Source organism: Cibotium barometz, chromosome 42 (assembly GCF_041138505.1).
Source record: "Cibotium barometz isolate CiBa-2024 chromosome 42, ASM4113850v1, whole genome shotgun sequence".
NCBI lineage: Eukaryota > Viridiplantae > Streptophyta > Polypodiopsida > Cyatheales > Cibotiaceae > Cibotium > Cibotium barometz.
In genome coordinates this window covers 3516133-3540206 of record NC_141087.1, presented here as the reverse complement: position 1 = coordinate 3540206, position 24074 = coordinate 3516133, and the positions used below count along the sequence as shown (strand labels likewise).

The window sequence follows — 24074 nt, the reverse complement described above, 5'->3', positions numbered from 1 at the left end:
GAACAAGGGCTAGTTCCAGCCATGCTTTGAATGTACATCGTGGGGAGTCTGCATTCGCAATGGGTGGTCTTTTTGATTCAGAAGAGCCTTCTTCTTATGAAGAAGCACATGAGAATGAGCATTGGTTGCAAGCTATGCAAGCTGAAATTTCTTCTATCATGAAGAACAATACATGGGATCTTGTGGAATTGCCTAAAGGCAAGCATGTAATTGGAACAAAGTGGGTGTACAAAGTCAAAAGAAAGTCTGATGGTACTATTGACAGGTACAAAGCAAGACTTGTGGCTAAAGGCTACTCCCAGAAAAAGGGAATAGATTATGAAGAGACTTTTGCTCCTACTTTGAGAATGACCACAATAAGATCAGTGATTGCATTGGTTGCCCATAAAGGATGGAAAGTGCATCAATTGGATATCAAAACTGCATTCTTAAATGGGGATTTACAGGAGGAAGTATATGTAAATCAGCCCATTGGTTTTGTAGTTCCTCGTGAGAAACATAATAAGTATGCAGGTTGCACAAAGCACAAAGCATTGTATGGGTTAAAGCAAGCTCCAAGCGCTTGGTATGATAAGATACATGCTCATCTAACCAGCCAAGGTTATGAGAATAGTCCAGCTGAAAGCACATTGTATGTGAAGAAAACCGATGCCGATATTCTCATAGTCACCTTGTATGTAGATGACATGCTCATTACAGGTACAAGCAAAGCACAAATTTTAGATTTCAAAGCTGATTTGAAAGCTGAATTTGATATGTCAGATTTGGGGCCTTTACACTACTATCTCGGCATACAGTTTATGCATACAGATGATGGCATTGTTATGCAGCAAACTAAGTACATAAAAAGTTTGGTAAAAAGGTTTCACATGGATGAATGTAAGCCCATTTCTACTCCGGTAGAACCAGGTGTACGGCTTACTATGCATGATATTGGAGAGCCTTTTGAGGCCGGCATTTACAGCCAGGCAGTGGGATGCCACATTTACTTGTGTAACACGAGGCCAGACATATCTTTTGGGGTGTCTTTGTTGAGCAAATTCATGCACAGCCTAGGCACAAAGCATTCGCAAGCAGTCAAACGCCCTGTCACACAATATGCTCACACCGTCTTCTGTATCCTGAGTTTCGTGAGTTTAGCAATCCACTTTTAATACTTCAAACTTTAAAGAGATGAGAGAGAGAGATATGAACACTGTACACTAGATTGGGTCCCGAATTACCCACTGAAGGGCCCCCTATCCCGATAACGAGATAGTATTTGCTTTATTACCTTAGAGAGAATGACTTTGGACTGTAGATAAGCCAAACGCAAGATCTCGGAGGATCGGAGTATGGCTGATCTGTACACTGCTGTAGAAACACCTCCATGACTTGATCTCGAGCCTATGCACTCCTCCCAAGGGCATGAGGAAGGGCTGCACACTTGAGGCTCAAAGAAGAAGAAGGTGGACTGTTCGACACACTGTTAGAATGCTGAAAACACATATGAATGCTGAGTTACCTTCACCAGATGACTGCTGAATGTGTTGATGATGCACAGAATGCTGGACACTGATGCAAACAACAGTTTCAGGGCTGGAAACTGCTGTAGACTGTTGCTTCAGGGCTGGAATCTGCTGTGGATAGAAACGCTGAGCTGTGGAGAGGGCTGTGGACTGAAACGCAGGTGTCTTGGGGCTGCTGGACAGAAGCTGCAGGGTACTGAGGCTGCTGGACAGAAAACGCAGCACTGCTGCTGTACGGCTGTGCAAAAACGCAGGTGAATACAGGCTGCAAACTGGCGTTGAATTGAAGATGAACTGTGGACTGAATCAGGGCCTGAACTGAGTGCTGAATTCAGGGCTGAATGCAAGCACCTAGGGCTGAATGAAGCTAGGGTTTCTCAAGGGCTGGAGAAGCAAGCTTATGGGCTCTAGGGTTGGATTAGTCTTGGGCTGAATACAAGAGAGAGGAGAGCTCTTAGCACAATGAAGACTGAATGAGCAAAAGAGGCTCTAGGCAAGCCTATTTATACTAACTGGAGGTTGGTCATTAAATAAAATTAATATTTATAAATGCCCAATAATGCAAATAATGATAAATAAATACTAATGAATATGGGAAAAATACCAGATAAATCCCAGTAAATTCCCTAAGGCTTTGGGGATGTTCTAAATGATGCACAGGCATATGTATGCATATTATGCAAGATGCAGAGTGCTTTCTGATGCAAACCCTAAGGCTTCTACTGACTCTACATGCATGAATGATTCTCTCCAAGTGGGTTAAGGGACTTGACTGACTGACTGACTGACCCACTAAGGCTGAGGAATGACCTACGTAGCTCGTGCCTGACTTATCCTGGACTGAGGATGTACAATGGGGTCACGGCGTACGACAAATATCATCCTATCGGGTTCTAAAACTGTACAAATGTTGCACTTCTGATGATGAGCCATCTTGTCACCATGCACTGAGTGCAGAGTGCATGTGACATTCCCTCCTGATCAGCTTGGCGGCAGGTTCATGGCTTCCAAGTAGTCCGCCAATAACTGGGGGTACTCCTGGAAGAACTCCTCGTCGAGCCATACGGCTTCGTGGGTGCCTCGATCTCGGAACTTCGTATAGAACTGACGAATTCGTCGACCGGAACCATGCTTCCATCGATGAAGAAGGATCTGCTCAGGCTCAATAACTTCTGCCTCGTCTACCACGTCTGGCTGCTGTTCATCTGAAACATCAAACACTTCTGGACCAACATATGGTTTTAGCCAAGAAACATGGAAAACATCATGCATTGTCCAACTGGCAGGCAACTTTAACTTCATTGAGACATCACTTATCTTCTTAACTATTGGAAAAGGGCCAAAACTACGGAATGAAAGCTTGGGACAACGTTTGCCCGCTTGTTTCAATCTCTGCTTCATGATACGCAAATAGACCCAATCCCCTTCCTTGAAGTGGACATCTCGTCTAGATTTATTTGCCTATCTGCTATATGCTTCCTGAGCTTTGGTCAAGCGGTCTTTGACTGACTCAATGATCTCGGAAAATGCTTCCGTGGTTTTATTAGCCTCTAAAGATGGAGACACCATTCTCGTCAAAAGAGAAGAAAAACGGCGACCAAAGGCTGCTTCATATGGAGTCCGTCCGACACTGGATGAATGAGTGTCGTTCAAGATAGCTTGGACCAACGGAAGATAGTGCTCCCATTTGGACTGCTGGTCATGAGAGTATGACTTGAGGACATCAAAGGCCAACTGATTATAAATTTCTGTCTGGCCATCTGTCTGGGGATGGAATGCACTAGACAACTGCAACTTAGTTCCAAAGTTTTCAAATAATGCCCTCCAGAAATGCGAGGTAAACTTGGAATCTCTGTCTGATGTTATGGTGCTAGGCAAACCACAAATTGGATACCAATGCTTGAGAAACAGACGGGCTACGTCCTCGGCTGTGGCCGTATGCTTGCATGGGATGAGCATGCAGAACTTACTAAAGCGATCCACAATGGTAAAACACTGAGTGTTACGGGATCCAGTGGATGCTGGTAGAGGCCCTACAAAGTCCATAGATATGTCGATAAAAGGTCCGTCGGGGATAGGCAAAGGTTGAAGTAAACCTGCCTTCTTTGTATGGGGAACCTTGACTTTTTGACAAATCTTACAGGCTTGTACATGTGCATAGACATCACGCCTCATCTTTGGCCAATAAAAGGACCGTTCTAATTTCTCGAGGGTACTGTTGATACCCCTATGTCCTCCAACTAAGGAGTCATGGGCATCATGGAGAAGAGCGGAACGCTTTTCTCGAGTAACACAGAGACGGTTCTTGTAGAACAACCAACCGTTCTGTACTGAATAGTGGCCAGGCTCAGAAGTGAGGGCCAAACTATACTGAGTACCAAACTCAGGGGAGTCGACATATTGGTCTTTCATACTATCCAAGTCCTTCCCCGTGATTTCGAGAATGGTAGCTTCTTGGACTGCCTGGATGCTGGACTTTCGACTGAGAGCATCTGCTACTGGGTTATGCTTACCAGGGATGTATTCAATCATACCTCCAAACTGTTGGAAGATTTGACTCCACCTGGCCTGTCGATCACTCCACTGGGCACTTGGCATAGTCTGAAGCCACTTAAGTGCTTGGTGGTCTGTTTTCACTGTGAAAGCTTGCCCATAAAGAAAAGGCTTCCAATGTTTGAGCGCTGTGATCACACCCAAAAGTTCTTTGTCATATACCGAATAATTCTTTTCGGCGACATCCAACTTTCTGCTGTAATATGCCACGAGTCTATTGTCCTGCTGGAGGACTGCACCTATGGCTACATTGCTGGCATCGGTGATGACCTCGAAAGGTTCGTCCCATGATGCTAACTTTAATACAGGTGCTTCTGAGGCAGCTTTCTGGAGTGCACGAAATGCATCAAGTGCCTTACCTGTAACTGAGACTTTCTGCTTGCGAGTCTTCACCCCCTTGAGCAAGTCGGTAAGAGGTGCTGCAAGGTTGGAAAAGTGATGGACATGTGTGCTATAGGCCTGACAAAGACCTACGAATGAACGGATTTCTTGGGCGGTCTTAGGAATATCCCAATCTAAGATCTCCTGAACCTTTGAGGGGTCCAGTCTAATCCCATCGGAACCAATGATGTAGCCCAAATACTGAACTTCCTTAACACCAAAGATAGACTTTTTGGCGTTTATGTAGAGCTGATTATCTCGCAAAAGTTGCAAGACTTTCTCCACATCTTTCTCATGCTGCTCCGCAGTGGCTGAGAAGACTAGTATGTCATCAAGGAATATGAAAACACACTTCCCAATGTGGACTGCGAAAATCCTAGACATCATCTTATTGAACGTTGCTGGTGCATTTGCAAGCCCAAAAGGCATGACTACGAACTCGTAGTGACCACGCTCTGTCCTGAAAGCTGTTTTTGGAATGTCAGCTTCAAAAATGCGGACCTGATGGTAACCACTCTTGAGGTCGATCTTAGTGAAAAACTTAGCATCGTCTAAACGCTCCAAAATGTACTCTATCCTGGGCATAGGAAACTTATTCTTGATAGTGAGTTTGTTCAATGCCCTGTAGTCTACACAAAGGCGTGCGGACTTGTCCTTCTTTTGGACAAATAGGATAGGTGCAGCAAATGGGGAGGAAGAAGGCCAAATGAATCCGGCTCGGAGAAGCTCAGATAACTGCTTTTCCAACTCGCCCTCTAAAGTCTTGGAAAGACGATAGGGAAACCTGCTAGGAGGGTCTGATCCAGGGACCAAATCAATGTGATGGTGCTCAAGGCGAGAGGGTGGGAGACTGGGTGGGAGATCGTCCCTAAGCATAATGTCCTGGTGTCTGGATAGGAGGTCTGCTAACTGAGGGACTGAAGATGTAAGGGATGCTACTAATGAGGGAGGGGCTGTTTGAGCACGAACATAAAGGAGTGCTCCTTCTGCTCCCTTGCGGATAGCTCGTCTGGCCTGGAGATGTGAAATCAATGGGATGCCAAGAATGCTTCTATCCCCACGAATCATGACAGGCTCAGGAAAACCTTTACAAATAGTAAAAGTGTCCTGTGCCCAATCGGGAATAGGCTCATACTGACGGAACCACTGAATTCCTAAGATCATGTCACACCCTAACAGAGGGGAGACGATGAAATCTCGTTGAAATGAGGCCTTCTGAACTTCAAAGGCAAACTGCTGTGCCTTCTGGGAAATATGGGTGCGAAGACCAGGTGTAAACCCGTCCACATCCAGATGATATGGGACTAAAGTACAGTTCAATTTATTAGCCAACTGGGGAGAGATGGCGTCTTCAGAACTGCCCATATCGAAAAGGACTACAAACTGTCGGCCCTGGGCAGAGCCATAAGCTCGGATGAGGCTCTTCTGAGCAGCATCGCTCTCACCCTCCTGCTTAGCATCAAATACCACGGATGGTATAGGATGCATGGAAGGTAAAAGTTGAACTGCATTTGAGGTAGTAGGCGGGACTGGAGGAGCTGGGGAACCTGTGGCAACTGTGGCAGAAGGAGCTTTGGCAGCTTGTGCCGCTTGCCATTTGTGGCAATCCTTCTTACCATGCCCTATAATATGACAGAAAAAACATCTATTTTCTGACTGGTACTTCTTTTGCTCCTCTGGAGGAAGATAACCTCCAGTAATGCCTGCTTTAGCCTTTTCATCAGGGGTTTTCTTAGGTTCTTTATCCTTCTTACCCCCTGAACTGGAGCTATTACTGCTGTCCTTCTTAGCATCTTTAGAAGATGCGTTACCTTTCCCTGTCTGTGCAGCTGATTGCTGTTGCTGGGGTTTGGTACTAGACCGAGATGTCTGCTTGGGCTTGCCCCTGTTGAGCTTCATTTCTTCATTCTGAGCGAGAGTCAGAGCCCGGTCATATGTACTTGGTTCAAAGTTACGAACTGTGAACCGAATGTTGGAGTCCAATCCACGAATGAATTGCTCCATCTTGGCCTTCTCAGATAACCCTAACTGCTGTGCTAAAGTAATAACCTTACCGGAAAACTGAAGCACTGGGGAACCGTTCTGTCTGAGTCCATAGAACTCGTCTTTCAGACTGGTCATGTACTGGGGCGGGAGAAATCTGGTCTTCAGGTCATGGACAAAGATGTCCCAGTCAAAGGCTGTGACACCTGTGGCCTGGTCAGTATGAATACTAGACCAATGCTGCCACCAAGTGACTGCCTCACCAGTGAGATGGGGAGCCGCTAAGTGGACTTTGTCTTGTGGGTCTGTGATCCTAGCTAATGGAAAATGAGCATTAAATTGATGAACAAATTGATTAATTGAAGAATGATCACACTTACCATCATACTTGCTGAAATTCGGTTGACTGCGAATGATGGTGGTTGAAGCTGTTGCGGGATGCTGGCTGGTGACACCTATGACTGGGGAGATTGAGGAGAGCTGCTGATACCTCAAGTGTATGGGCTCCTTTTCCCGTTGGTGTTCGAGTAACATACGTTCTCGATCAAGCTCACGTTGGTGTTCCCGAGCTGCGAGTTCAGCCTGACGCCGGTCTTCGTCGATCCTGCGTTGGGCTTCCTCATAGTCCCGTCTTTCTTCTTTTTCTCTTCTCCTTCGGGCCTCGTCCTCTCTCCTTTGTTGTTCCATCTGAAAGAAGAGGGAGATGTAGTCGGGTGCTGCTGGAGGTGTAGAAGGACGTGCTGCTGCTGCTGCTGCCTCCAAGAGTTGGAGACGCTCCATAAGTAGCTGGTTCTGAGCTCTTAGAAGAGCTATGGTGTCTGCTGTAGGCGGAAGAGCAAGGTCTCCTTCGGGGGAGACGTCTTCCGGCTGATGAGTACTCTCTCCTGTAGACATGATGCTGAAGTCGGTGGTCGTGCCGGAACGCAATCTAACCATCCGAGGATGCCCCCACGCTAGGATACGGTGTGTGTGGACTATCTGAATCTGATACCAATGTGATATGCAGCGGAAGTCTTTGTATTGGTTGATCCTGTCACACAATATGCTCACACCGTCTTTTGTATCCTGAGTTTCGTGAGTTTAGCAATCCACTTTTAATACTTCAAACTTTAAAGAGATGAGAGAGAGAGATATGAACACTGTACACCAGATTGGGTCCCGAATTACCCACTGAAGGGCCCCCTATCCCGATAACGAGATAGTATTTGCTTTATTACTTTAGAGAGAATGACTTTGGACTGTAGATAAGCCAAACGCAAGATCTCGGAGGATCGGAGTATGGCTGATCTGTACACTGCTGTAGAAACACCTCGATGACTTGATCTCGAGCCTATGCACTCCTCCCAAGGGCATGAGGAAGGGCTGCACACCTGAGGCTCAAAGAAGAAGAAGGTGGACTGTTCTACACACTGTTAGAATGCTGAAAACACATATGAATGCTGAGTTACCTTCACCAGATGACTGCTGAATGTGTTGATGATGCACAGAATGCTGGACACTGATGCAAACAACAGTTTCAGGGCTGGAAACTGCTGTAGACTGTTGCTTCAGGGCTGGAATCTGCTGTGGATAGAAACGCTGAGCTGTGGAGAGGGCTGTGGACTGAAACGCAGGTGTCTTGGGGCTGCTGGAAGCTGCAGGGTACTGAGGCTGCTGGACAGAAAACGCAGCACTGCTGCTGTACGGCTGTGCAAAAACGCAGGTGAATACAGGCTGCAAACTGGCGTTGAATTGAAGATGAACTGTGGACTGAATCAGGGCCTGAACTGAGTGCTGAATTCAGGGCTGAATGCAAGCACCTAGGGCTGAATGAAGCTAGGGTTTCTCAAGGGCTGGAGAAGCAAGCTTATGGGCTCTAGGGTTGGATTAGTCTTGGGCTGAAAGCAAGAGAGAGGAGAGCTCTTAGCACAATGAAGATTGAATGAGCAAAAGAGGCTCTAGGCAAGCCTATTTATACTAACTGGAGGTTGGTCATTAAATAAAATTAATATTTATAAATGCCCAATAATGCAAATAATGATAAATAAATACTAATGAATATGGGAAAAATACCAGATAAATCCCAGTAAATTCCCTAAGGCTTTGGGGATGTTCTAAATGATGCACAGGCATATGTATGCATATTATGCAAGATGCAGAGTGCTTTCTGATGCAAACCCTAAGGCTTCTACTGACTCTACATGCATGAATGATTCTCTCCAAGTGGGTTAAGGGACTTGACTGACTGACTGACTGACCCACTAAGGCTGAGGAATGACCTACGTAGCTCGTGCCTGACTTATCCTGGACTGAGGATGTACAATGGGGTCACGGCGTACGACAAATATCATCCTATTGGGTTCTAAAACTGTACAAATGTTGCACTTCTGATGATGAGCCATCTTGTCACCATGCACTGAGTGCAGAGTGCATGTGACACCCCCCCCCCCACCCCCCCGCCTCTTTATGGCTAGATTACCAAAAAGGAGTCTGCTTTAGATACAACCTTGCGGGTGCCCAGGGATTCTCCATTGGCATGCACGTGAATCTTCCAGTACAATATGAAAACAGAAACAAAGTATATGCTGAATTCAGTGTTCCTTAACAGTATTGGAGAGCGTTGTTGGCTTTAAGCACATGTAGGACAGCCATGGACATCAGTCCGGGACAACCCTATATGGCTGCCTGCAACATTGTCAAGCCCACAGTGAGAGTTGACTAGACTCGAGGGCCGTACCAGCCATCTACCATCTGTCAGATGTCCGAGAAGAAGTCGGCCAGCAGAACTTTGCATGCCAAGCAGTAGGTAGAGCCTCTCCTTCAAATCGACCATCTGAATCTCTCTAACTGCTGGTCAACTGTTCCAAGCGTGGAAATCTGCTGGCCGACTGATCTTGTTTGGAACAAAGGGCTCTAGTCGACCATCAGTAATCAGCTCCAAAACAAGTCAGCCAGCTCCACCATCCATGCGACCAGCCCAAAACTCGACTTCCTCTCCACTAATAGAGCTTGCCTGCTAGGGAATACCAGTCGTGTGCTTTTTTTAGGTCCAGAAGGGGGTGGCTACAAGCCAATAGCTCATAACATGTCTACCTTGGCCGCCATGTCTACCTTGGCCACCATGTGTATTAAAATAGTCCTACCCAGTGTGTACAGCTTATAAGTTTGCCTGGTCACTGATAAGTGAGTGTGGACCTGCATCAATAAATATTAGCATGTGAGTTTTTAAGAGCACTTACCACCTATAAAACACATGTAGACCACTTGTCATTCCAAAACAAGTGTGCACATGCTCGTCCACAGGGTACCCAGGTGTCCCCAGCCCTATGGACAACACATGCAATTATCTTAGGCATTGTCCAGGCAAACAAAACAAGTCATTCAAATATAAAATTAAGGTCATGCACACATGAGTGCAACTAAACTAGAAGAAACACCCAGTTGTATCAATCAGGTAAAGTGTTCAGGGATCCAAAATCCTTCCGGAATCTTCCCAACACATAAGTACAAGTGAACACCAAGATAGCTAGTCTTGGGAAAACACACCATGTTAGGCTCTATAAGCCATACACGTAGTGTCATGTCAAGCTCCATATGCCACACATGTACGGTATAAAACAGAAGCAATGAGCTCAGGACATGCATGCTTTCAGAGGAGCTAGTCTACCGTTGATCACATCTTCACTAATGATTGGGAGCATCATCGCCCTCTATGAGTCTGTCACCGGATGAGTGAGAGCCCTAGGAGTTACATCACAGGAGATTTCCAGCACTATTGGGGTGAAACAGGACTGCCCTTTATCACCCACTCTTTTTGCCCTCTACATTGATGAGATCTCCAGCTTTATTGAGAGATTAGGTGGGGCTGGTCCCACACTGGCAGGCATATTGATCCCCTACTACTTTATGCAAGTGACATCGTCCTCCTTTTAGATTCAGCCAAGGGGGTTCAGAGACATTTGGATGCCTTACAGGACTTCTACACTCAGTAGGACCTCATTGTTAACCTTGGTAAAACCAGTCTTCAATACCTCCCGCCCCTTCACATCCAGATTGATTTTCACATACAGAGGGGATTTTGTGGAGACTATCTTATCCTATGTCTACGTTGGTGTCACTTTCAGTGGCCCATGCTTCATCATGCTTCCCGTAACACATGCCAGAGTGATGAGGGGATATACAACCTTGAGCTTACTTGAGTGGTAGTGCTTTGAGGCACATTTCCAGGAGCCTAGGACAAAAGGTTGGCTTTTTGACACCCTCGTCACACCAGCCTTGATGTATGGAGCAGCCTTCTGGGGGTTAGATTTATCCGATGAGGATTGGTAGTGAGTTGAGAGGCCCTAGGTCATGATGTTCTCCCATATGATCCGCAACAAACCATCAGTCCCACATGAGATTATCCAGGCAGTGTTTGCTCCAGCCCCGATGGTAGTGGATGCAGTCTTCTAGAGAGTCAGATACCTCCATCCCATCAGTCACGTGGATCCCCACCGGTACCCGAGGCTTGCCTTGGAGTCCTCGAGACAGCTAGCATTCGAGGGCCACCCTAGAGTATGGTATGCCCAGTTTTCACTTAGTTCTCAGGACATGGGCTCGGCATGGACCGCCTCCCACTTAGCCACGATTCCCTCATCAGCTCCAGTTCTAGGACATGCTCCATCGCCATCAAGCTACCTTTCCACGTTGCTTGATATTTTGGAGAGTGGTATACGATCTATTGGGGGCTGATGCTCCTCTCATGTTTCATGTTGAATACCTAGTATTCCATGATGAGATTTCCATTGACAGTTTGTATCACTCTAGTGAGATAGTTTTATTTTGTTTCTATTTTATTTTTTGTTCCGTGATGCGATGTGCCATGGACATTGTATCACTTTGGTCTCATAGGCCCATTGGGTCTTTAGTAGACGCTAATATGTCTTTGTTTCTCCTCAGGCTGGGGATGGTGTGGCAGATACATACTTTAGTGCTGTTGTTAAAGCTGTTACAAAGGACATGAAAACTCGTATTATCTCTCGAGACAGAGATGAAGTAGCCATTTGCTTCTTCAATACGGTAAGTCTTACTTTATGGCTTTAGCCTCTGTACTAGGGTCAAAGACTTTATCAATGATCTTTTTACTTCATGTTGTGTTGGACTTAAGACTAAGCACTTGCGTGCAGAGGGAAAAGAAAAATTTTCAAGAATCAGATGGCGTTTTTGTTTTTCAAGCAAGTGATCAAGATAATCGAAATCAGGATGAGCCTTGCCAACCTACTGCTAGGCTAATCAGAGACTTTAGCAACATACATGGTGAGCCAAGCATGTGAATTTTCTAATTTACAGTAATTGTTGATGGCTGTCTAAGCATTTCATGGGAAAATCATGTGCTTTGCAACTCTTTGAAGCTAAAGAACAAGTTGGACGGGCCATGCTGTGTATTACTGTTTCAGTTTATGAGCTATATGGCCGAAAGGGTCAATATATTAATCAATCGATAGAAAAGTGTTATTATTTGTTGTCTCAAGCTATTGCAATTTGCATAGCCTTGTTTTCAGAATAGAATGTGTTGTTTCGAGCTGACGCCCAACTTGGGTAGGACAATTCCTATCCGAGAGTTTTTAGTAGGTGCGCCAGATGGCAAGTCCCACAGTACGTGGACTCCTCGGGGAGTATTTGGTTGCTGTCGTGCCCAGTTCATGGGTCTTCCGGGGTAATGCCTTAAGGAAGTAGCGAAACTGTCTCTGAGACTGGAGGTGACGAAGCTAATGACAAAAGCGTTTCTCTGTTCGAGTCTCAGAACAAGCTTGCTTGTCTTTGACCCGGGCTCGAAAAACAAAACAAGAATAGAATGTGTTGTTTACTATATATGGAAAACAGGAATGCCTTTGTAGCTCCTTTTTGGAGGGAAAAATGCACTCAAAACAAGAATAGAATGTGTTGTTTACTATATATGGAAAACAGGAATGCCTTTGTAGCTCCTTTTTGGAGGGAAAAATGCACTTGCTAGGTAATATAGGTGTCTCTCCCTATATGGGTTCCTTTAGCTGACAGAACGAGTCTGGCGTTACCGAGTCAAGACAAGCAAAGGAAGGGGGAGGATGGCAATGATTTGGTGAAGGTGCAGAAAGAATTGTGCAAGCAAGGAGTAGTGATTGCACTGATTGACTGTCCGAGGGAGAGTACAAAGGTCCTGTAGCGGCTCAGAAGACTAGGCAGGCTAGTAGTTGTTGGGAGGGTTTAGGGTTTAGAGATCTGAGGCATGAGAGGATTAGGTGATGAGTGACGGACGGGAGCAAGCTACTTCATCAATGCCACAGAACGGGAAGGTGGTGAAATCATTTGTGTAGACTTGGGGGATGGATGCTGCAGCAAAGCGGTACATTGAATGGACCAAAGGTGAGGTTGCAGGATGGACTTGAGCAGAAAAACATTGTTCAGGCAGGTGGTGGACATCAAGGGGTCCAGAGTACCAATGTGCTCTGTTTGCGTCTTCTGGCCTATTTCTTTTCTCAGGGGCTGAGTTTTTTTGAAGCATGATTCGGTGAGCTGGCTGGAAAAGTCTCTAGCCACACACCAATAGGCATGGACTAGGAATAGGACCAAGATATGCAGAAGTTAGTAAAATTGGCAAGTGCTTCCAGGCATGGACAAAAGTCACTCAGGCCCATTGGAAAACCCTGTCATCCAAGATCCAGGCAAGGATCCATTGATCCCTATCGGCGGGCGCGCCAGTCTAGAGCACAAAGCTCCACACAAGGGTGGACCATCCAAATGGTGGCATCCGGCTTCTAACAGTTGTATGTGCTGCAACTGAAAAGCCTCCAAATAGCTGTGGATAATCCTTGAAATACTCTTCATCGACCCGCTTTGCATCAATGGGGAGATAGTTCTTGAACTTAACAAGGTACCGCCTTGATAGCTTGCCCCTTGCAAGCTTATGTTCCTTGTGAATTACAATGTGTTCTGGCTACAAATCTCCTAACAAAAGGGCATGATGGATTATGATGAGACTTTTGCACCGACGTCTTGTATGACCACCATTGGTCCATCATGGATGGCATGTACATCAGTTGGACATCAAAACTGCTTTCTTGAATGGTGACTTGCACGAGGAGGTATATGTATCTCAGCCTCATGGTTTTGTACAAAAGGGGTAGGAAAGCAAAGTATGTAGGCTCAAGAAAGCCTTATATGGCCTTAAGCAGAGGTCATAGGGCATGGTATGAAAAGATACATGCATACTTGGTTGCACATGGTTTCTGCCAACAGTCCTACTGAGAGAGTACCCTCTATGTCCAGAGGACTTAGGATAGTTTCTTTGTCATTGTCTTGTACGTTGATGACATGCTGCTCACAAGCCCTGGTGAGAAACAAATTTCAGCTTTCAAAGCTGAATTATACATTCATCATTTGAAATGTCAGATCTGGTCCAGTTGCATTTTTATTCGGGCATTCAGTTCTTACAACACACAGATGGCATAGTCATGATGCAATCAAAATACATACAGAGACTGCTGAAAAGGTTTAATCTTGAGGATTGTAAGACTGTGTCTACACCAGTTCAGAGATCGGTGCAAGGCTAAGCATTCAAGATTCTTGAGAGCCTTTTGATGAGACATTATATATCAGCAGGTTGTTGGTTGCTTGATTTATTTATGCAACATGAGACGTTCAGTTTGGAGTCTCTTAGTTATGCGTGTTTAAGCATAGCCTAGACTCCAGGCATTGGTAGGCTGTCAAGTGGGTTTTCTGCTACTTCCAGGGCACTCGGCGCCTTGGATTGCTCTATTCCGGGGGGTGATTCACAACTGCATGCCTTTACAGATTTAGATTGGGCTGGATATTACGATACGCTAGCGGCTTTTGCTTTCATCTTGGTGATTCATGTATATCATGGCTCCGCAAGAAGCAGCCAACAATGGCCACTTCTAGCTGTGAAGGTGAGTACAGGGCAGCTTATACAGATACAAGTGAGTGTGGCTAGCTTAGATGCCTTATGATTGATTTGGGTGTTGGACAGTCGTCCTCTACTACCATTTCACTTACCGTTAGAGCGCATTGGCAGTTGTGAAAAACCCAGTGTTTCATGCTCGCACTAAGCACGTTGAGGTGCATTATCACTATGTCAAGGAAAGACTCTCAGTAGGAGAGATAAGCTTGGTATATGTGTCTACACATGATAAGATGGTAGATTTATTCACGAAGGCTCTTTCTCATGAAAAGTTCGAAGTTTTTCGCAAAGCTTTGGGCATATTGCCTTTTGGGGATTGATCAGCCTATCTTTGTACATGTTCACATCATCACTCTAGGGTTTTTTTTTTTTTTGCATCTATGTCACAGTATGTAACACGTAGTGGTGTGTCAACACTGTAGGATAGCCAGGGCACTTTTTACTCTCCTTATATCAGCCCTGTCACTATCCGACTGTGGGCTATCCATAGCACTGAGTTTCACATATGGAGGCAAAGGAGTACTAGTCTTCTTCCCCCTTCCATATTGAACCTCTGTAAAACTTTGCCATTGTATTCCTTCTGAGACAAATACAACACATTCTGATTTCTGTCCCGAAGTATCCGCATACCCAAAATGTGATTTGCATCACCCAAATCCTTCATATCAAAGGTCTGATGCAGACTCTTCTTCGTTTCTGAGGACAAGCCTTCCAAGTATGCCCTACTATGTAACACTAAAAGCATCGCCCCTCTTTTTTGTACAAGACTACTCAGCTTGGCCGAGCTTACCACCGGTGCCTGTGAGTTCTGGCATGTTATCCAAGTTCTTGGAGCCAGAGGCTGGGAATAACCTTGATTGGGTCAGACCCTTGCCACTCGCATTAGAGGCCTTGGGCTGCTCGTCTTGGGCTTTCTATCGTTCTTCTTCATTCTGGCACTTTGCGCAAGCACATATGCCCATTTGAAGGTCATGGGTTCAAACATACGTACATCCCATTGGATTTGCGTATCCAAGCTAAATAGGAACTTCCCTTTCTTGTCCTCGTCATATTTGCATAATTGGTTGTTAGAGGCATTAGAGGCGTTTGGTATGAGGCGGATAAGGTACGTGCCCTGAAAGACTTGCATTTTTTAGAGACGTTAGGGGCGTCTGTTATATTATATATATAGTGATATATATATATATATGTGTGTGTGTGTATATATATATGTGTGTGTGTGTGTGTGTGTGTGTGTGTGTGTGTGTGTGTGTGTGTTGGAATGCATAGCGGAAAATGAGACCTGTGAGAAACAAAATGTAGAAGTGTAGAGAGAGAGAAGCTGTATAAACCCTGCTATATACACAAGGATCCGATACAAAATGAAGTGGGGGACCAAGGGTGGTATTTATACGACTCTCAAGTGTTGGTCGGCTAGCCTAAAAGCAACCAACAGCAGCAAATATGCCCAGCAGATATGCCCACGACTGAGTAAATGACTAGTTGCCCAGCATAAATGCACTTGATCGGGACAGGTGTTGTCAGCTAGTGCAAGACAGTCCCCACGACCAAAAAAAAACGAGAGAAACATGGAAAAAATAGAAAAAGTCTCTTGAGAAAGAGCTTCCTTAATGGAAGTGGGCTCTTTGTGCTGAATGATACGAGACATCAAAATAGTTCACTTGTAACAGCTCCTTTGAATGACTTTTGTCACGAACTCTGTGCGATCTTTGAGGTCCATCCTCTATGGTCCACGAACATGCTCATCAAAGACAACATCTCTGCTGACAACAACCTCGTTCCGCTGTGGGTCATATAACCTATAGCCTTTGGAAAGAGAGTTATATCCCACAAATACAATCTTTTGGGACTTTGAGTCAAGCTTCCCCCTCTGCTTCTTTGGAATGTGAACATAGGCATCACTCCCAAACACACGGAAAGGGGAGACATCTGGTTTCCTGCCAAAATAAGCCTCAAATGGAGTCGTCTTTGGTACTGAAGTCGTCAGAGATCGGTTGAGGATATGGACAGCCGTAGCCATAGCCTCTCTCCAAAGTGGATGAGGAAGATCACGTTGATCCAGCATCGTCCTCACCATCTCCACCACAGTCCGGTTCTTACGTTCAACTACTCCATTCTCTGAAGGCGAACTTGTATTGGCCAGCTCCTGCTTGATGCCATGTTCTGCACAAAAGCATTAGAAGAGAATTCTCCTCCTTTGTCAACCCGAAGAGTCTTCACCTGCAATCTAGACTCCTCTACCATAACATGCCACTCCTTGAACTGAGCAAAGGCTTGGTCCTTCTGGGAAAGAAAATAAGCCCATGTAAATTTGCTACAATCATCAACAAGCAGCATAAAGTACAAAGAACCTCCCAAGGATGGGGTCTGCATAGGTCCACACAAGTTAGTGTGTACCAACTCCAAAGGTTTTGAAGCCCGCCTAGTAGCCTGCTGCGGAAAAGCTTCCCTATGCTGCTTACCTTGAATGCAAGAACTACAGTGTCCTTGCCTGCTGTCAACATTTGGCAAGCCATCCACCATCTGGTCCCAGAAAGCCCGCTGTAGTGCATCCACATTCAAGTGGCCAAAACGGAAATGCCACAAATCACCGATCTGAGTGTCTGTCAGAGAAGAGAGTGCTAAGAGTTTGTAGATCCCATTCTCCACTCCGCCTTTCCAAACAACTTGTCCTGTTGCTTTGTCCTATAGAGCAACAGAATCCTCATCAAACTCCACCCGGATGCCAGTCTTGCAAACCTCATGCACTGACAAAAGATGAAAACCAAGTGCTGGGACGTAAAGAACACGAGAGGAATGCTTCCCTCCTTTGCCATTGGGAATAATCTCCATCCTGTCCTCACTATGAATCAGGATAGTGAAATTGTCGCTAATAAAAATGCGACCTAACTGCTGTCGAAGATCCTGTAATAACTCTCTAGAAGGAGTTACGTGCTTGGAAGCTCCACTATCGAGAATTCACTCCCGAGTATCCCTGGCGGTGAAACCAACCGCCTCCCTGCTCGAAGAAGATGAAGCATCTGTGTCCATAATCTCCAAGTGCACAAAAGCTGGAGTCTTGGTAGTTGCAGCAGCTGAAGAAACAACACTCTTCTCGGTACTCCGCTTAGGACATTTCCTCCAATAGTGGCCTTTCTCGCCACAATTGTTATAGGTTCGCTCAGCCTTTAAAGCATCACGCTTTGAATCGGGTTTCTTCTCAGAAGACTTCTCCAATGAAGACTTCCCTTTGCCATTATTGTTGTTGTTACGGCCTCTTGGCCAGTGGCCAGTCAAGGCCTTAAAACCTCTGCCCTGCAGAGGTTTCGTAAAACGCTATTCCTGGTCCAAGACCATAGGCACAAGCTCCTTCCATGTGATGGTGCTGAGCCTGCCACCACTGGTGATCAAAGAGGAGTAGAAAGCTGAATACTGAGAGGTCAGATGAGACAGCAAAGTGATGGCCATGTCCTCTGAAGATATCTCCTTCCCAACTTGAAGAACCTCCTGCTGAAGAGCCTGCAACTTGTTGATGTGCTCCCGCATCGTCGAAGACTTTGCAGGATTCATCACCCGCATCTGCACTTCCAAGGAAATCCGCTTCATGGACGATACCCTGTTATACACAGAACCCAAATGCTGCCAAATCCCTTTGGCCAGCGTCATATGTTTGATATGATTAATCACCTGTGGTGTGCAATTAAGGAAGATGAAAGAACGCACACGGGCATTGACACGATCCCATAGCCTCCCGTTCTTTCCTAGTAGAAGGTAAAATCTCCCCGTCCTCTCACTCTCGCCGTGGAACACCAACCACAGTGAAATCAGCCAAGTCATAAGACTCCAAGACAGACTCCATTATTACCTTCCAGCTGGCATAGTTGGTCCCGTCCAACTGTCGATCTATCGGGAATGTGGGGAGAGTGGGGATCTTTACGTGCTTCTCAACCATCTCAAGGGTTCACAAGGTCTTGTGAAGGGAGGGTGGGTGGGAAAAACAATGAAGAAGAGGCTGCAAACACTATGCAAGGTGGTTGTCCAACGGTGATGGCCGCCTTCTACCCAATCTCCATGTCCCGAACAGCCCAATAAATCTCCAATCAGCATCAAAAATCAGCAAACCCTCAAGCTCCCACTGTCTCCAAGCTTCAAGCCACTTGGGACTCTGATACCATGTCGGAATGTGCAGCGGAAAATGAGAGTGCCGTGAGAAACAAAACGCAGAAGTGTAGAGAGAGAGAAGCTGTATAATTTCTGCTATATACACAAGGATCTGATACAAACTGAAGTGGGGGACCAAGGGTGGTATTTATACCATCCTCAAGTGCTGGTCGGTAGTCGACAGTAGCAGATATGCCCACGACTGAGTAAATGACTAGTCGGCGAGTAGAAATGTAGTCGGCTAGGACAGGTGCAGTCGGCCAGTGCAAGATAGCCCCCACGACTAGAAAAAATAGGGAGAAACATGGAAAAAATGGGGAAAAATAGGAAAATCTCCTGGGCGGGCACACCCACAACAAAGGCCCTCACTGTACAGACAAGAAATGACTGCTAACATATATATGTATATATATGTGTGTGTGTGTGTTACTATAATATAACAGACGCCTCTAACACGCCTCTAACGTCTCTCTATAGTGATATTATTATGAGAAAGAAAGAAAGATATATTAAGCGTCTACTAAAAACCCAATGGGCCAATGAGACCAAAGTGATACAATAATGTCCATGGCATATCTCATCATGGAATGGAAAATAAAACAGAAAGAAAACATAAATATAGCTATCTCACTGGAGTGGGGTGATACAAAACCGTCCATGGAAACTCATCATGGAATACTAAGAACATAAAAACATGGGAGCAACATCAGCTCCGAGTAGATGGTATACCACTCTCCAAAATGTCAAGCATGGGGCTGACGAGTATGGCCGAGAGGTCTTGCTCAGCTATATCACGTGGAAAGGTAGCTCGATGGCGGTGGAGCATGTCCTGGATCTAGAGCTGATGAGGTGACGTGGCCGACCGGGGGGTCGAGGGCGTCGGGCACGCTGGAGTGCAGAGGCTCGGTCCAAGGTAACTCCTCTTGGGCGAGGTAGGCCCAGAGCTGCTCGTGGAGGGTCCACAAGATCCACTATGTCGGTGTCCTCCACCTCCTAGGTCCGGAAGAAACTGGTGATGGTTGGCTCCCGAGGGAGGGGGTGGGGTGGCTGGGGCTTGTGTCTCAAGAAGGTGTCCTTGTGTCTGCGGAAGTCAAGCAGGAAGAGGCCTAGGCAACGCTGGTCCTCGAAGTCAATGATCCTGGAGAGTAGACCGAATCCCTCACGAAATAGACAGTGAAACCTCCCGCGGATCTCATAGTATACTGGGCAGCGGCATATGTCATGCTCCTCCGTCTCAACCTGTGTGTGGCATAGTCGGCAGATCCTCTCCTCTTTGGGTGTCCGTATGAGCTTCCCAAGGCCTATGAGACCAAAAGTAATACAATGGTACCATGGATATACTGAGCCATGGAAAACTGAAAGAAAAAGTAAAATGAAAACATCTGACAGTACATGTGATGAACAAATGATCCCGTGTAGAGTGAGATATGTCGTGATCAACTAATGACGATACCCGCCTCAGCCAGAGCCAATCTGATGGTGGAGTGAATGTTAGGCCTCTGTGATGGGAGCATGTCATGTTGGCAGAGAACCTCACGAATCATTCTCTGTGTGGTGGAGGGTTGGGTTGGGGACGTCTGGCTCGTAGAATGGATCGAGCTCTCTCACTAAGAACTCCTCTAAGGCGTTGAGCTGGAGTGTGGGTATGGGTGGTGGGCTCTGATGTTGTAGTAGAGGAACTGTTGTGGGCAGTGGATTCCGATGTGGATGTGTGTACCACAAAGAAATCTGTGATGGCTCTCTGTGAGGTGTCCTGTTGGAGCTAGGGCTATCTCTCAACATGCTACCTCAACACTACATCCCTGTGTCGTTTGAGCTCCATCAAGTACATGCCCAAGCACCTCTGATCCTCAAACTGTATCACCTGTGTGAGTGGTCCGAATCCCTCTCGGAAGAGGCAGTGGAATCTCCCCCGTATCTCATAGTAAGTCGGGCAACTGAACATATAACGGGCCTCATTCTCTACTGCTCCTGTGATGCGTATTGTGCATGTCCTCTCCTCATGTGGGATATCCTCAGCTCTACCAATCTCTACTCTGAGGCGGTGGGAGGATACCCTGAGCTGGCTGATTGTGATACGCATAGCATGTGACGTGTGTATCTGTATGTATCCCAGGATCTCAAAGAATCCATCCCCGGAGAGTCCCAAGAATTGATCTCTGTGGAACTCACACTTCTTACCAATCGTTGACGGAGACACCCATGTCTAGTGTATGTGTAGCCCAAGTAGATCTAACCGAATGATCCGGTTGATCTCCTGTCGTGAGAGATCAAGGTAGGGGGAATCCAGGCTATACTGAAATAGGGGGAGACAATCCATTTGTATGCAATGTGCAGGAAACCACTCGACTACCTCGGAGTACCACGCATGTGTTGGTAATGGTGGTGGCCGTGTTGCTGAGGAGGAGGGCAGTCCAGCTCGTCTTAATCGCTTCCTCTCCCTCTTGTAGTATAATTGCATAGAGGACTGTAGTGCTAGTCGTGGGAGGCAATCTCTGTCAAGCGTGTATACATGCTGAATATAAGTGACAATATGAAAAAGGGCATTTGTAACCATTGGGCCCACCCCAAACTTTGCATGTAGAATGTCATGTGGTACAGATGGCTTACTCCTAATCATCTGTGACAACATCATCACCTGTAGCCTCTCTATGCTCCTCTAGTGATCCTTTCCTAGGCTTGGCCCCCCCAAAAGGCTGCACCATACATAGCCGCTGCTCGTACTAGAGTATCAAAGAGCCAGCACTTAGTGCAAGGTTCTTGGAAATGTGCCTGGAAACATTGTCTCTCCATACGGGCTAGGGAGGCGTGCCCCCTCGCAAGTCGGTCAGTGGTAGTTGTGGTCATGTAGAACAAAGGGCTTGTAAAAGTGACTCCTAGATACACATACTTCTGTGTTGGGGTAAAGGCATAATGCCCACCCTTATAGTGTGTACAAGCCCATAAGTTATAGTACATAGTACACTTAGTACTTTTAATGTACTAAGTGCACTATGTGTACTAGTGCAATATACATGTGTGATAGGGGAGTCACACACTCATCTCTTATTGAGTTGACTTATCCCCACAACTCTCTCTCTCTCTCCCTTGCTTCTCTGTGTATGTCTCCCACACATGAACCCTAACTCTCCCATTCAACTGGTATCAGAGCTATGGTCATTCCCTCCCCTCCCTCTTGATAGCATCTCAGGCTGCATTTCAGGCTGTGGAGCAGATGCTTACAGATAGCATCTTCGGCCAGCATAGAACAGTGAAGCTAGACGGCTGCAGGGTGGCCAACATAGAACAGTGAAGCTAGACGGCTGGCTTTCAAGCGTTGGGTGGCGCACAAGGAAGGGGGCGAACCTTCAACAAGAACGCCTTTACGCACTCTTCACAGCCACGCGTATGAGCGCTGGGCGTTAGACGACGTAAAACCACCGAGTGAAGGCGAGTGCGTAGCGAACCCGTAGTGCGAAGGGGAGGCAGGCGGGCGTCAATACAATAGGCGAACACGTTAGGGAAATCCTTCTCGTCCGCTTCCGTCCTGCGTAGCGAACCCGTAGTGCGAAGGGGAGGCAGACGGGCGTCAATACAACAGGCGAACACGTCAGGGAAATCCTTCTCGTCCGCTTCCAGCAGGACAGAGACGTGTTTGAATCCTTCTACTGTATTGTCGATAGCGAGAAGCTGGCAGAAGAGGGGATTGGCGGTGGTAGCCACGGCGCCTCTCATAGCCACACCCAAGAAGAGCAGCACGAACTCGGAGAGCTACGCACTTACGCTTCTGTGTATAGAAGCTCCAACCAGCTGCAGTTCATCTGCACAGATTTTCAGCAGCAACAGCATCGGATTTTCTGCAACAGCATCAACACAAAGAAATTCAGCCTGCAAATCTCAGAGAAATTCAAAAATTAAGAGGTATTTGCCTTCAATTTTGGGAATTTCTTATCAATTCAATCAATTGAGCAGGTACAGGTGCCGAATTGCTCAATTTTTGAGCAAAATTGGCAAAATTGGGTGACATTGGTCACAATCAGGATCAATTTGCAGGAAATTGGATGTCGAAATTTGGGGCTTTTGATGTAATTGTGCAATTAAGCACTCATACATGCTGTATGATGTGAGAAATCGCACATTCGGGCAAAATTGCAGAGCAAATCAAGAGGCTTTTCTGCCGATTTGGTTGATTTGCATGCAGGCACTCGCATTTGATGCTTTGGGCAATGTGTTGATGCCTGACAAGCACTCAATGTGCCTGTAAATCAAGGGGCTTTCATGTATTGGATGTATATGTGACCAGGGGGAAGTATTGCGAAGACTCTGGATGCCTTCATGTGCGTCAATGTACCATGTGTGATCAGCAATTGATCTTAAATCAAGGGGCTTTTCAAGATTTTATGCTTGTTGAGCTTGGCAAAGCAGCAGGCAAGACATTTATGCCTTGAATCCTCAGAAATCAGCTTGCAGTCAAGGGGCTTTTGCCCAATTTCTGTTCGGGACTGTTGTATGCAGTGTTCGGGACTGTAAAAGTCTGATTTTCACTCATTTGGACAGCCAGGAGAGCATTTATTGCTACTGTACTTGCTGGTACAGCTTTGGTACAGCTTTGTACAAGTTTTGGCATGGCTGTACACTGATTTGAGTGAGCAAAAGGTTCAATTTCAGCTGCTGTACTTGCCGGTACAGGTTTGGTACATCATTGGTGAGCACTTAGTATTGCTGTACAGTACTTTGGAAGGGCAACAGAGCACATTTAAGGTGCTGTCCTAAATCTGCAGCAACCAGATTTTGGTGATTTCATCACATACAGTGGGAGTAGAGTTGCATTTGTGCTTCCGCAGTGGGCGATAAAGCTTGGGAGAACAACTGTGAGCACTTTGTGTGCTTTTGGTGCAGTGTTTGCACATTTTGCAGGGAGTCAGGCATTGACAGGTTGCATATTGCTATGGCAACCACAGGTGAGAGCTCTTCATTGCTTCACATCAAGAAGGTTGAAGGCTCACATAACTATGATATTTGGCAAACCCAGTGCTATAATGTGTTGCTCCAGAAGAAGCAGCACAAGCCTATCAAAGAAAGGGGTGTAAAGCCCGCTTCTCTTACTGCTGAAGAGTGGGAAGATAAGGATGAGCTGGCAAGATCTACTATCATGTTGTCTGTGTCAGACTCTTTACTTTTCAGCATTCGTGAAGAGAAGACAGCTTGGGGAATGTGGCAAAGATTGCAGAACTTGTATGCCCAGCAAAGTGCCTCAAGCAAAGTGTATTGGTTGAAGAAACTCATAGGTCTTCAGATAAAGGAAGGGGCGTCTATGACAGTCCATCTAAATGAGTTTAATGGTATTGTCAGCCAAGTTGGCAATGGACGATGAGTTCAAAGCCACTTTTCTCTTATGCACTTTGCCAGAGAGTTGGGACACATTCAGGACAGCCACTAGCAATTCGAATGCTATGCTGTCATATGCAGATGTTGAGGGTGCTCTTCTTCAAGAAGAGATGAACAGGAAAAACAACTCTGTTGGAAAGTCCAATGCAATGAATGCACGTGGGAGATCCCAGCAAAGGGGAAAAAGCCAAGAACGGGGAAGGAGCAAGTCCCGCTCTAAAAAGGAC

At 46.1% G+C, this 24074-nt stretch overlaps 1 protein-coding gene across 2 annotated transcripts in view; it reads left to right on the top strand.

The window, feature by feature from the left end:
* Positions 1-24074, top strand: part of KU70 (ATP-dependent DNA helicase 2 subunit Ku70-like protein) — a 77734-nt gene that overhangs the window by 29472 nt on the left and 24188 nt on the right. For both annotated transcript variants that reach the window (XM_086780614.1, XM_086780613.1), the window contains exons 3-4: positions 11343-11462; positions 11570-11699. In XM_086780614.1, the coding sequence (XP_086636740.1) occupies positions 11343-11462; positions 11570-11699 (250 nt within the window). The remainder of the gene's footprint in view (positions 1-11342; positions 11463-11569; positions 11700-24074) is intronic.